Source organism: Taeniopygia guttata, chromosome 4 (genome assembly GCF_048771995.1).
Source record: "Taeniopygia guttata chromosome 4, bTaeGut7.mat, whole genome shotgun sequence".
Lineage (NCBI taxonomy): Eukaryota > Metazoa > Chordata > Aves > Passeriformes > Estrildidae > Taeniopygia > Taeniopygia guttata.
The window spans coordinates 16,634,760-16,649,649 of record NC_133028.1 but is presented as its reverse complement, the minus strand read 5'-3'; the positions used below and the strand labels follow the sequence as shown (position 1 = coordinate 16,649,649).

At 35.3% G+C, this 14,890-nt stretch overlaps 1 protein-coding gene across 7 annotated transcripts in view; it reads right to left on the bottom strand.

The window, feature by feature from the left end:
• The window catches only part of SLIT2 (slit guidance ligand 2), a 260,737-nt gene that overhangs the window by 89,928 nt on the left and 155,919 nt on the right, over positions 1–14,890 (bottom strand). For all 7 annotated transcript variants that reach the window (XM_030270822.4, XM_030270827.4, XM_030270826.4 and 4 more), the window contains exons 6-9: positions 10,846–10,917; positions 6,895–6,966; positions 4,033–4,196; positions 1,502–1,640 (exon numbers count right to left, since the gene is read on the bottom strand). In XM_030270822.4, coding sequence (XP_030126682.4) covers positions 1,502–1,640; positions 4,033–4,196; positions 6,895–6,966; positions 10,846–10,917 — 447 coding nt within the window. The remainder of the gene's footprint in view (positions 1–1,501; positions 1,641–4,032; positions 4,197–6,894; positions 6,967–10,845; positions 10,918–14,890) is intronic.

The window sequence follows — 14,890 nt, the reverse complement described above, 5'->3', positions numbered from 1 at the left end:
AGCCCTAGTTTTCAACATTGAAGATCATCTTGTGTCATCAATACTCAAAAGCTTTTTATTCTGAATGTATTCTCCAACTCATTTACTTCTAGTCAGACCTCACTTACCAGGTTGTCATCACAGCTACTTTCCCACTATTTCCCTGAAGGGAACTCCCAGCTTCCCTTCCAAAACACTGCCCCTGCCAATCCCAGAAAACAAAGGTGTTCGTGTTGCTGTGCCCCTGCCCATCTTGTCAGCAAGCTCACCTTTTGCTTTTGCTGCTCACCTGCCCGGATGACAATGCAGCAGTAACTTTCCTACTGTGCCCACCCAAACTCAGCCACCTTGCTTTTGGAGACTGTGGCCCCTCAGCAACTTTGCTGTGACTCTGCTCACAGTGAGGACATGGCAGCACTTTTTGTATATGTCATGTCATGGGACACTACTGGTGCTCATGCTCTTCCGTACAAAGGTACGTGGTATTAACACAATGACAACATTTCAGTCTTGCCTTCTCAGACTACTCTCTGAGGATACTGCTTGTAGCAGAACACTTATTATTGGTGGTGTGGATTGCAGATCTTTCATGCAAAGATATGCCTCTCTAGTAGGAAGTCTGATGAATAAAGTGACTGAAGGTGAGTGGCACAGTTTAACTCCAGCTGGTAACTAAAGCTGCTCACTCACCTCTGCCACAACAGGATGGGGGAGAGAATCAGAAGGTTAAAACTGCAAAAACTCATGGGCTAAGACAAAGACAGTTTAACAGGTAAAACAAAAGCTGCATGTGAAAAAAAACAAAGCAAAGAACAGAATTAATTCACCACTTCCCAAGGGCGGGCAGGTGTTCAGCCATCTCCAAGAGAGCAGGGCTCTGTCACCTGTAACAGTGACTTGGGAAGACAAACACCATCACTCTGAACCCCTCACTTCTTGTTCTTCCCCAAGTTTACATGCTGAGATGATGCCACAAGGTATAGATTATACCTAAGGTCAGCTGGGGCCAGCTGGGTCCCCTCCCAACTCATCATGCTTTCTAGCCTCTCTGGTGGAGTTGGGTAAGGAGCAGAAAAGGCCTCAGTTCTGTGTAAGCACCACTCAGCAGTACTGAAAATATCTGTTTCATCAACACTATTTTCAAATCAAAAACATGGCCTCATACCAGCTACTATGAAGAAAACTGATCGTATCTCAGCCAAAATCAGCACAGAAAGCAACTCTGAAGGCAACAGGCTTTAGAGTCTGCAGTGAAAAGCCATTCACTTGTAGAAGAATAAGGATTCCCAAACTTTTTAACCAATTCAGAATGCAGTTTACTCATGAAAGATGAGTAGCACATACAAAAACAACTCATAAGATAGCATAAAGGTCTTAAATGTCATACAACTACCTATTTGTTTTTATACCTGAGGTCGAGTATATACCAAAATTCCTACCCCATACAATGCATAAATGTATATAAATAACATAGGGAAAAATATTTTCTGGAAGTTAATGGAAAAGAAGAGAGATTACGCACATTTCAGTGATGGTTTCTGGCAGGTTTGTTGGGATCTCTGTAAGGCCTTTCCCACGACAGTCCACAATGTTGTTGCTACAGGTGCATGCAGCAGGGCAGTGCAAGACACTGCAGGATGGAGCCATAAAGGACTGGTGACCTGCAAAGGAAAGTCCAACATTTTACACTTACTTGAAAAATTTAAGGCAGAATTTCTAAAATAAATATTGTAGCCTATCAATACTTTCAAACTGTATTTATTTGAAGACACATTTCATACTAACGTTGATACGACCCAGAGAGGTGAAAGACAAATGCTTAACTATTGTGACAGCACTATATAATTTTCCAACTTCTTTAGCAACAACTATTCAAAATCATCTTGTTTAAGAAGATTGTGATCCATTATTCAGATATATTTTATTTATTGTATGCTATTGAAAACTAATTACTTATTTATTTAGTTTTCAGAATGTTGTATAGTATTAAAAAATGCATGTCAAGAGAGAGGAATAAACTTTGCTATGAGCACTGAATGTGACCTGCCAGTTTTGCTCTGTTCCAGAAATATTTATTTGAATATGGTACTTCAGATAAGTATTGCTTGTAGACAATTTTGGAGTTTTCATTCATTTAATGACATTTTCATTCAGTCACACAAAAATATATAGAAGTTTTGACTTCACATCTCTCACTGTGTTTTAGCTCAGTAGACTTCTTCCTCCCACAATCTGCCATTCTCACTAATTCAGGTGGCTAGTCTACATGAGTTCCCCCCTGATTTCTTAGTGTTGTATGTTAAAATCAAAATTTTTAATTTAAAAAAAAATTAAACTTAAACTTATGCTTTTAAACTTAGTAATTTCACATTTAGGTATGCTTTAGAAATTAAAAACCTTATTATATTTCCCTGCAAATAGATAGACTGCACATTTTATAATACATTCATGCACTCTTTCTTCTATCAATTAAATGACACAGAACAGTTGTTTCATAATGATACAGAATGACATAAAGGGATGAGAAAGGCACGACACCCTTTTCTTTTTTTCATTAAGTTAGAAAAAGCTAGAGACTGTTTAAACATTTTCAAGGAAAAAAAAAGAAACAACTTCTTGACTATGAAACCACAATTTAACTTAAGATCTCTCTCACAATACTTAATGTCACATATTAATATAGGAAGGGTAAACTGATAATGTAAGTTGCAGCCAGTGCTATTCCCACTTAAAACTTCATATAACAACTGTCCAAGTTCTAAATTGCTGAAAAGATATTGAGGCCAGGTTGGATGTGGCTTTGAGCAATTTAGTCTGGTGGAAGGTGTCCCTGCCCATGGCAGAGGAATTGGAAGATGATCTTTAAAGTCACTTCCAAGCCAAGCATTCTATGCTTCTCTGAGACAGAGTTTTACAATATAATAATTTGACTTCACATTTATGTTTGTGTTATGAAAGTACAAACAATAATCAAATCTAATTACACACTATTCTTTTCATACTACCAAGAAGGAAATGATTAACCTGTCTTTATTGAGCAAAAATACAGTGATTCAGAGAGAAAACATGGTTATTCCCCTTGCTAATAGTCAGCATTATAATGTTCAAGTTATAAAACTGTTCTTGACACCCAGGCTCTGCAGCCATAACATTTACATGTAAGATATATAAAATTATCTTATTAGGAGCCCTTTTAAATGCACATAAAGGCAGAATTAGTGACAAGAATACTGTTAGCATTTGCCATGTGAAGATGGCAATGCCTTACACTTCGATGTCAGAGGCTATTTAATAAGGACAGAACATTGTGCCCTCCATAAAACTCTTTTAGAAACATAGATCTGAGAAAATTTTGGCATACTTGGCAATAGGCTTCTGGGGTTTGCAGAAAATCAGCCAGCAGGAGAAACCCTGCTGAACCACTGAAAGGACAGCAATATTGCAGCTGGTTTTTAATGTTCTTGGCAAAACTTGAAACTAGACAAAATTTACAGAAAATTTTCAATCTGAGTGTAAAAATATTTAAATAAGAAAGATAAACTTGCCTTCTTCCTCATCTAGAAGATAGAAATAAAGGGAAAAAATTGAATAGAGAAAATGTGATTAGTAATGAACTGTTAGTCATTTCATAATTTCATATTAAAAAATAACCTTCTGCATTAAAGCATAACAATAAAATTCAGAAAGTTACTTAGGGATACAGAGTAATATTTAAAAGTCAGAAAGTAACAAAAAGTATACACCTGTAAAGTTAAAAAAAAAAAAATCCTTATTACTAACAGGTTCATGCTCTCAATCACTACACCTTTTATTTAATTTCTGGTGTCTCTCCCCCACAATCATACTTTTAGAAGGCTATAAAATCCATGTGAATGCAATAATTACACAAAATTTCCAAGGACACGAGCACCCCCACAAACACCAATAAAAACTATTAGGTTCTTAATAAGCTGGGATAATGCAAAAGCCAGCACGCAGCCCTGGCAGTCAGGCCTGGGGTGCCAGGAGGTGCGGCTCAGGGCAGGACCCGCTGGGCGAGCGCGTTTCTCTTACCGCTGCAGACAAACTCGCGCTTCTGGACCTCGGCCACGTTGTGCCCGCGGAGGTGGGACGGGCCCATGCACTGCGTGTAGAGCCCCACTCGTGGCCGCTGCCGCAGCCAGTCCGACAGCCAGGCCAGGTGGCAGTCGCAGTACAGGTTGTTGGAGTGAAGGCGGCTGCACAGAACCAAACACGGCAACACCCGCCAGTTAGGAAGAACAAACAGGAAAGCGGCCAGCGCGCCCAGCCCTCCCTTCAGCAAAGAGATATTCCCATTTATTAATAAGATTGTTAATGAGGAACTTTTTATGTCTTTCGCTGAAAGTCTGGGAGTTACAAGCTAATAAATAAAACCATACAAGCAGCAAATTTACTTTTATTTGCGGTCTAATTAACTGGAAGAAAAAAGAAGCCTTCCTAATAATTTAACTTTTCTGTAGTTTCCTGTTCCTTGTCTGAAAGAAAGAATTAAATATACAAAAGCTTGAAAGATAACATAGGACTTTTCAGTCCAGATGCCCATAAATACTGAGTAAGATAAAAATATCTCAAGAAAATTGCCCTACGGTGGTAATACTATAATGTCAGAAAAAAAAAGGTTAATAAAAGATTTTGTTTCCAATTAGATATATCTGTAAGTCTGGCCATTATTAGTCTCTATAGAAACAGCCTGAAAGACCCCTTTGGCAGGTCATACTCATTTTCTTCTGAACAAGATAGAGTAATAACTCAATATAAAGCACCTTCTTTCATATCTCTTTTCTGATTTCCTCTCTAGTTGTTTAATAGCAGAAAATGGGATTAGCTGCTTTTGGCTGCTAGGGATCTACACTAAGCAATCCCTGAAATTAATTTAAGACCAAATGGAAGCAAGTGATGGAATTAAGAAAGTTGTCTCTTTGTTGGTGTGGTCTGACACAAGACCATGGCTCCTTGCCAAGTGGCAAAAAGCACTTTGCCATTGATAAAATATCAGACAAATGCATTCATTAAATTAGGTAAATTACTCTTCTCTGGCTCTTATATTTTCTTAAACTACCGAAAAGGATGTCCACAGCTATAAATCAAATCGTTACTCAGAATCATCCATAACAGGGACATGCCATTTTGGTCCTTTTTAGCTGAGGTGCTTAATCCTGACTAAATAACTGGAAAGGAAGTGCAGGAAATTCAGAATGCAGACAAAGAGTCTAACTAATCCATTAGAAAATAAATCTGCAAAGCAACATGAATTGTGCAACCAATATAACCTAAAATATTAACCAACACCTTTTTGCCCCATAAATGACTAGAAATTAAAGGCAATATATTTTCTTGTACTAATTCTTGGGTGGGTGCTTTGCAAATACAGCTCACAATACAGTACACTCATTCACCACAGTCTGCAGCCAGCTGTAGGCATGAAGACCATCCTAAATCAGAAGTAATGCCACTGAAATCAATATAGTTATACAAGCATATTCTGACTGCAAATGGGATGTCACATATATAATCCAGGATTCTGTGTGTCCAGTTAATTTTGTTTCTAAAATATATTTTCAGAAAATGAAATATCCTAATCAAAGAAAATGTAAATATTGCTAATTTGATTAACTCTATTTTATGGTTCAAAACAGAAAGTGCATGTGAAAGTTCAAGAAAGGTAGAGACTTGGGCCTGAAAGAACAGAATGAAATTCTATTATCAAACTCTACCTGAGGTCACCAAAAGCCCATGGTCAGCACTATTTAAGTACTCTCGTATTTGTCCAAGCAAGAATAGTTGCAATTCTGTTATGAAATCAACAGAACTACTCACCTGTGTGAAGTTCTTCAGTTACAAGCCATATGTTAACCTGGGTGAATAGTCCTACTGATTTCAGAACAGTTGTGCAACACAACATGGGTAAAAGAAACAAGACAGATTTTTTGTAAAAGTAATTCTTTAACACTAACAGCTACTCTTGAGCTCTGATAGAAACATTCCATTCATTCTTAATTCTCACTTCACTGGAACATTTGTTCAAAAGTGAGTCTCTGGACTAAACCTAGTTTTGCCAGTCCACACAATCCAGATTTATCTGTAGTCAGTATAAAAATACCAAAACATAATTCCAGCCTGTATGACTTGCATACACAGATGGTCTTTCCACTGTGCTTTGTTTTAGAAGTGTTCCTCTGACAAAGTCATAACCTCTAAAAATGGGGACCTTATTGTAAATGCTGACACAACTTTAATTATAATAGCACTACCGGATAATGCTATAATTTTATGTAACAAAGAATGTTGGCAAGCCTGTTTAGTTTAATTAGGTCTGCTAGCAGTACAGTAATAAAAGCATAAAGATTTCGCATTTATCACATCTGACAGACAATCAAAGAATCTCCAGTGTTCCAAAACGAAATGTGACCCATTCAAAAGCTCAAAGTAAAACAAATCTTTGACTTTCAAAAAACATCCATTTACTTCTTTATATAGCTGTAACATGTAAGAAGAACTCCCCTGCTCTCACATTTTTCTGGTAAAAAGGTGAAGCTTTTCTGTCACTGAATGCAGCACTATGGAAATCCCATTTGGGAAGAAGCCATGAAACCGATTTAAATACTTATTCATTTCATATCCTAAAAAAGTTGATGGAAAAGGAAACAACTTCTTCATTGTCTCCTGAGCCCCAGGTGTAGCTTTGGAGTCACTTGTTAGGTTTACCTTTCAGAATGAGTCTCCACAGACACACACACAGACTTCACGCTTGTCAACCTCATGAGACATCAAGATTTTTTATTTGAGCTTATGCTTGCTTTGCCTGTATATGTATTGATAGATCCCTGACAAAACTTAATAAGAATAAAAATAAAAATGATAAAAATGGCAGCCAGTTTCAGTGGGACTACTCACAATGTTCTGAGTTTGGGCATATGGTTGAAACTTGCCACGGATAGTCGAGTGATGTTGTTATTGTTGAGAGTGCTGCAAAGCCAAGAAGAAGCATATTAACATCTTAAGAGTTTTGTCACATTTAGAAAAGGCACAGCTAATGAAAGTCATGGTGTACTGTTCTTAGGGATTTGTATCAGGAAAAAAATCCCTGCTTTTAGTTATGTTTTTCCACCCTGCTGAATCCCCAACAAAATACCATGATTTTACCATTATCAATCCAAAGTAAGAGTCACAGTAGCTTAGAATTCAGCCAAAAGGAACTTCCACCAATATTGGTAACATCTATGGCATTCAAGCCAAACTTGACATCTTGAGGTATAAAAGAGAGTCCTTGGAGAAAATGTCCCAGTTCTAGGGTACTGATTTCTCTTTCTATCTTCTAAGAGTCTGATTTTTGACAGATGATACAAGAGCTGAATCATTTTTTCCCAAGAACATTAGAAAATATTAATTCTGGGATGAGCTTGAGTTTTACAGGGAATGAGTTACTACATATAATCCAGAGCTGCATGAACAATGGGGGAGTTACCATGATGATAGGAGTCGGTAATTGCAACACTTTCGCAAACTGGTAATTTATATTTTAGACAAGGTTTTGGGAAATTGAGATAGGAACTACAAACAAATCTTAGCCAATTCTTGGCTACACAGGCCCATTATACTCATTATATTTAGTTTGTAAAGATTCAGAAACTTTATGAATTAAATTGCAGTTAAATATTGTCTTCAGGCTACAAATAAAATGTAAAGTCCAAAATGCGTGACTACAAAAAAAGGAAGCAAGCAAAAGAATTTACAGATTTGATTTAGAGATTACTCATCTGAGCAGAATGGATAATGAGCCCTATGTAACTAGAACAGTAATAAATAATAACACCCACTGAAAGAAAGCTTTTCTCCCTTTTGAAAAGTATTTTCTTTTTTCCTTTACTGTAATTGTTCCTATTTTGAACAAATTTTTCAGTACTGTTTGATCTTGAAACACAGAAAGGTAAAATCATAGCACCCTGACCAAGATCAGGATATATATCTCCACATTAACCAAGCAATTAATTACCAGTGCAATGTGCAGCATTTTACCTTTGTGTGCTTACTCATTCCATGTACTAAATCTTTCCTTTGCTGTGCATAAGAGATCTCCCCTGTGTGTTCTCAGGGATACATATACAGAGAGAAGAATATTAAAAACGAACAAACAAACAAAAAACAACAAAATAACCCAAACACGTAAATAGAGGAACTGTGCTCCTTTTCAAAACATAACAAAAATAAAACAACAAAAAATGGCCAAGGTACTGGGTACATACAGAAAAGGTGTCTTAATGAAGAAATGTCAGTAAATTGTGTCAGAGTTTTCTTACAATGTCCACACGGTAAATGATGATTCCTACAGTTCTTCCTGCATAACTTCTTACAAGATTTTAAAATCATATATTTTCAATGAAGGAAAGGGAAATCAGCCAGTATTTCCATAGCTACTAAGAGAAGATGAATCTAAAAATGTTTTATTTTTCAATTTCACCTGTTTGATGTTTGCCTTGCTATTTTTTATATATTAATTTTTTCAGGGTAAAGAAAACTACATATAGGAATAGATGTAAGGGATACATATGGAATTAAATTATTGTTATCGCTATTTCTCTGTAATGATAAAAATGCTTGATGTCATTGCAGAGATATAATTTTAAAAAGTTGGCTCAATACTTTTACCTAAATGTTATATACTGTAGCAAAGACTGTGATGACTGACTTTTTGTAAACACTTTCCATTTCTTTAACATGTCAGTGTTATATTTTCCCCATAGTCTGTTTCCCAATAACAGCAGATTTCCCTTAAAAAAAAAAAAAAAGAAAAAAAAAAAAGACAAAGGAAAACTAATACAGAAATTGATGGGGAGGAATATTCAGGCTATTTTGTATCTTTAAGACTAACAGCCTCTAAAATTCTACAATTATTTAACGAAATATATAAGACTTGCTATATATAAGCATTTCAAACTGTTACTAAATAGGATTACAATCTATTTAAAAGCTTTTCCTCAAACTTGAAGTTTGAAGTAATATCCACTTTCTCTGCTCAGTTAGAACAATTGACTCCAAATGAAAACAATATGCATAGTCTTATTTGCTACTCAGTGCATATACAGTGTGGTCTGATGTACACAGCTTTCATTTTTAAGCCATATTGAAAAGGAAGCTTAATTTGATACAGAACCTTCAGCAGTGTTTGAAATATCTATCTCAATTTCTTAAAATGCCACAAATCTTTACATAATTTTTATCACATAACATAATTCAAGAAAGAAAACATTCCGTTGTGCATTTGAATAATGTTAATAGACTATGTATTCTCATTCACAAAAATTCTACCTAGTTTTCAGCAGACTATTATTTTAGAGGTTTCTTTCTTCTTTTTTCCACTCATTGAAATCAGTGAAAAAATTGTACCCCTGACCTCAACTGCAAGGGTGACCTTTCAAGAACACTAAAATTGCAAGCATTAAAAAATGCAGAAGACATTTTGTTTATTTATTTTTTAATAACCATTTAACCCTTGCACTTGTAAAGAAAGGCTCATATTAACAAAAAACAAAAACCAAACCATAGTAACCAGATAAACCCATCACTGCAAAAAAATATTCTGTCACATATAAGAGTTCCAAACATAAAAATCTCGTAGAACATCACATTTACTTACAGACAACTATTCATCAACTTAACAGTTAGATGTAGTATTGAACCTAAACTATATTTTACATGGCTTTATACCAGAGAGTTAACAATAGGCTTGTTATTCTATGATTGCAAAGTAAAAAAATAGTCTCAAATTTGGCTGCCAGTTTCATTCACCCATAAGTAAAACCAACTAGTGTTTAATAATAAAAAACTTTTACCACCAGCTACTCACATATTCTTTGGTTTCTTAGACATGCAGACACTATTGCCAGATTAGCTTCTGTTCTTCAAAACATTTTAAAAAATCCCCAAAACCCCCAAACACAACAAAACAAATTTCCTCACCCTCTTTAAGCTGTGATTTCTCAGGTGTGATTCAAATTAACATGGTAACTCACTGATACACAAATTCTTTTACTTCTCTTAATGAAGAAAACCTAAATAAAGTGTGTCATTTTGACTGACAGAGCAAATATTTCAGGAATGTGTCCTGTGCCTTAGATTCTTTGAGAACTAAGGCACTTTGCTCATTACAGTAACTATTCTCAGATGATAATTCTGTTACCTTTAACCTCACTGATAGCCACTTGAAGAAAGTGAAAAAAAAGTATGCATAGAAGTGTTGCAATAATAATCTTCTGTGACACAATAAAAGATTTTTTCCAACACATATAAATGTATTTATGCACATAAAACATAAAATGTTTTAAAAAGAAGCTATTTACATGGATATGCTAAGTATCTTAACATATAGCACTAATGTTTGCTAGAAAGTGCCTCTTGGAAAACATTCAGATTATCAAATAGATATATCATATTGTTCCTTACACTCAGTCTCAGTGATCAAAAGATCAAATTGATGTTGAGTATACAACAAAAGCAATTCTGAAAATGTTCAGTACATCAACAGTAATGGATAATGTACAAAATTAATTGGGTTCATTAATACTGTTGCCCTCCCCCTTTTTAAAATGAAATATATTATTTTCTTACAGTTTCTGTCAATGGCTTTATTATTATTATTATGTTTAATGGCCGTCTTGGAGAGGAAAGGAGTATCTATGACTCTCCATATCTTCTTACCATTTTACAGCACATCAGAGTGGATTATTTTAAGACATCTTTTCACTAGAGCATCCTGACACCAGGCTGCAGCTCGCAGATAAGCTGCTACATTAGTACTCCCCAGATACTGAGCTCTCACTACAAGTAAGAGATACAAGGAATACTTACAGCACTTCCAGGTCACGCAGAGCCCTAAATGCCCCATCTTCAATACAGCTGATCTGGTTGTAATCCAGTTGCCTGTTAAACAGATTAGGAAGGCATTTGTAAGGAGAGGCGTGCTGGCAGGGCGAGGTGTAAGGGAAGCCTCCTGAAGGGGTGGCAGAGGCCGGCCACGCCAAGGGAAAGGCTCTGGCCATCGCTGCCGCACGCCGCTGGCCTGCGTTCTGCACAGAAATCCCTTTTTGTTCTCATCTGTCTGCGCAGAACAGCAGCGCTGAGAGAGCTCCAGTAAATAATAACTGCACCTTATATTAAATGCCAAAGGAATGCAATTTCATTACATCAAGAAAAGCTATCCATTAAAAGCTCTCAGCATCATCTTGCTGAAACAATTTCATTAAGGTAAAGGACGGTAAATCACTTAATGTCACACGCATCCCCTCGGTGACCTAACAGAATCCATTTATCAGAGCAGCCCAGCTGCATGTTAATTCCACCCGCCGCAGCAGGGACCAGGGACAGTTTTAGGGGTCTCCCCGTGTGTGTGCATGCCCGGAGCAGGTGGGAGGTGTTACCCCTGGGTATGAAGGGGATTTTCAGTAATTACCTCCTGGAATAAGTCTACATGTGGAAATAACAGTGTCCAAGGCATTTACAGACCTGTTTACTAATCTCCTTTAGTTCTGCTTCAAATGAAAATACTGTAACCTTCACTATCTGGTTTTCTACAGACTTTGTGCTGTCTGCTATTATATGCAGATAGTATGTTGTATTGGAGCACTCGAATTCTAGACATAAAACTCAGCAATCCATCCCATACATTATTAATCCTTAAGTATGAAGTTATGAAAAATTTTGATTCATTTATCTAAAGATGATTATTACCTTTTCAATTCAAAACATTGATATAGCACATATAGCCCAATTAAAAATGTCTACTTAAATTAACAACTATGCAGATATAAAATCACATTTTCTCTACTAATAAAAGCTTTCCCTATAAATTCTGAAATGTCTTATGCATTTCAGGGCATGACTTGCAAAGCAAAGATGATAAAAAACCTCACTTTAAAAACTTCTCCAAGCTGGTAGCTTGTCCATGTCAAATAATATATATGAGTAAATGTGTGTGAACAATACTAAGAAAATGAACAAAATACAAATGAACTCTGCCCTTCCTTCTTCAATTATATATTAGCTAGCAGGGCTAATGACACTTCTACTAAAGCATTTTCTGTGATTTTTCTGAATCTATGATAACATTTTACTTCATTAATAAAACATCAGATCCACTGCTGAATGTAATGTACCAACTTCTATAAAGTTATTCTAGTTTCATCTCAATTACTACTACAAGGGAATAAAATATTGTCATAATTGTAACAGTGCCTGTGTTTCTGTGTATTGAAAGCTAAATGCAAACTATCAGTTTGCTGAATATGATCTTTAATCATTTTGGTGCAATGTTACAACACCAGTGCTGCAGTGTTGTAATACTTAGGTCTAGTTTCTATGGCTTCTTCAGTTTTTAGTAATGAATTTCATTTAATAATTAAGCTAATAGCCTTTTTATTTTAAAATGGTAAAATATATACACAGTATAACCTCTCAAACAATTTATCAAAGCTATTTAAATTACTCCAATGGCATGAAATGTTACCCTTGACACAATACAAAAGAGAACTTGTTTCCAGACAAATTGGAAAAATCTTTTAATGCCATCAAATTTGCCTAATGCAGTCTGCAGGTTAATCTGTAAAAGGGTGAGCTGTATGTTTGCCCATATCTTATTATCCTTAGCTGTCAATGTATAAATCAGTGCTGACACAGCTTCATCTAAATCATCCACATTATACACAAAGGAAAATCTTTTAAAGCGGAGAAAGCACTTGAGCAAATCTTGTCCTACACAAACTGAAAGGCAGATTTCTTCCACTAGACTGGCAACAGTTGTGGTGATACTGAAAACTTTTGGACTTCCTTTAATGAATCACCATGATCACTGCCTTAGTGAAGGGTGAGTTGTTTCCATTTAAATCTTCTTACCAGAAAGATTACTCTGTTTGCACTGAACTAATGAATTGGTTTCAATATGAGGAAGTTTGCAGATGGGAAAGGAAAAATACTCCCTAGTTTTAAAAATTACTGTCTTTGAAAGATGCTACCATCTTTATGTTTTAGATTATCTTCCATCAGTTACAACCATTATAAAAATGATTAGACACACACCATGACGTACATATATCATTGGTGTGATATATCTATATCTATATCTATATATATCTATATATCTATTTTTTTTTTTTAAGCTATGAAAGGGACATGAGTTTGAAGACTGTGTGACTGGCTTGAATAGCAATTTATGGTAAAAGTAAAGGTTAAGGGTAAGGATACGCACACTACATTTACAAACCAAATGGAAAGTTAGACAATATTTCACAACCAATATAACATTACTTATGATGCCCTTCTAACAGATATACTGAAGCAATGTGATTGTATTTTTTGATAAAACTGGTTCTCAATAGCAAGTATGTATTAAGCTACAAGGCAAGTATGTATTAAGCTACAAGGCTTAAGGCACAAGCAAGAATACTAGAAATTAGAAATTAAATATTTATCTAATTTTAAATTATGTTCTATTGTTTAAGTACAATTTTCAAAGCAACACATAAAAATCTTCAATCCATAATGAAACCTTTCTCACCACTAAGCTATTGAGTACACCGATAACCCTAATTCAATTTTAGAAAGCTGTTTTTCCTGCATGAGCTGCTTTTCTTCTGTTCAAATTATTAGAACATTCTAAGGACCAAATCTGACCAGACATGGACGAACAACTCTGGCCCATTCTCATCCTTCCCCTCTCCCCAGTTTATCATCTTTCTGCCTGCTCCATCTCTATTTTGGGTCTTTTCTATGTGGGATCTCCCCATGCTTTTGTAAAGCTGCTGTTCCTTTCTGCCTCCAACATTCACAAAGCTTCAGCAGTGCTATTCCTGTGAAGCTTATAAGATACCAAACAACAGTTGTCACATTCAAAATCCTTCTATCATCACAGGGAATTAAGTGGATTTTTCACCTATGTCTGCAGCATTACCTACCTGCAGCATTAATCTACTGCTGCTAAAAATGTCAATGTTTATTTGAGTTTAGCAGTAAGAGCTAGTAAGAATAATAAATATTCAACTAATAATATGCTCACTTTAAAATGTTTATTGCTCTTATGGATATAACTCATGCTATGGAAACATGTTGCTAACTTATATTTTCTCCCTTCTGTCATATGTTGTCTACTAGATAATGATAAATATATATTTTAAAATAAACTTTGTTATCCCACAAGAAGAACATTTAATGGCTAACAGAAGATGCTGCATACATTTAAAAACTACTACCCTCATACAGGAAAACTCTGTCATCTGACTTTTGATAGAGGAAACCTCCTTTACTCATTCCTAGAAAGTTGGAACAATTCAAACATTTGTCTGCTTTGCTCTTCTGCTCTAAACAGTTTGAAGAAACTGTGGTCTTGTGCGAGAACTACTTTTTTCAACAGAACTGAGTTATGTTTCCTATTTCTTACTTCTCAATTTCAATTTCAAGACAAATCAAAAATTTCAGAGGAATTAGTTAAAAAATAGGCAAAAAAAATCATGCCAGAATTTATTCAGTTTTTATCAAACTTCAAAGAACTGCTTGTTTCCCATGACTATTAATACTTACATCCAAGTAACACATACTCGCTGAACAAACTATAAGTTTTAGAAACTAAGAAGTTCATAGTTAATTGCTCAGTTGTCTGAAAATCGTCTAGCACACTACTTGGTTAATACCAGAATTATCTTACAGGAGGAAAATAATATTAAAAAAAATTAAAAATGAAACAGAAGAATGTCATCATGTCAGGAGGATGTATACAAAATGAAAAATGTTATGTGATTCAAAGATTCAAAAAATCTAAATGTTATGTGATTTAAAAGAAATAACTTTTTAAAAGAAAACAAAACTTTAAAAATAGTATTGAAATGCTATTTATTTTAACTATCAG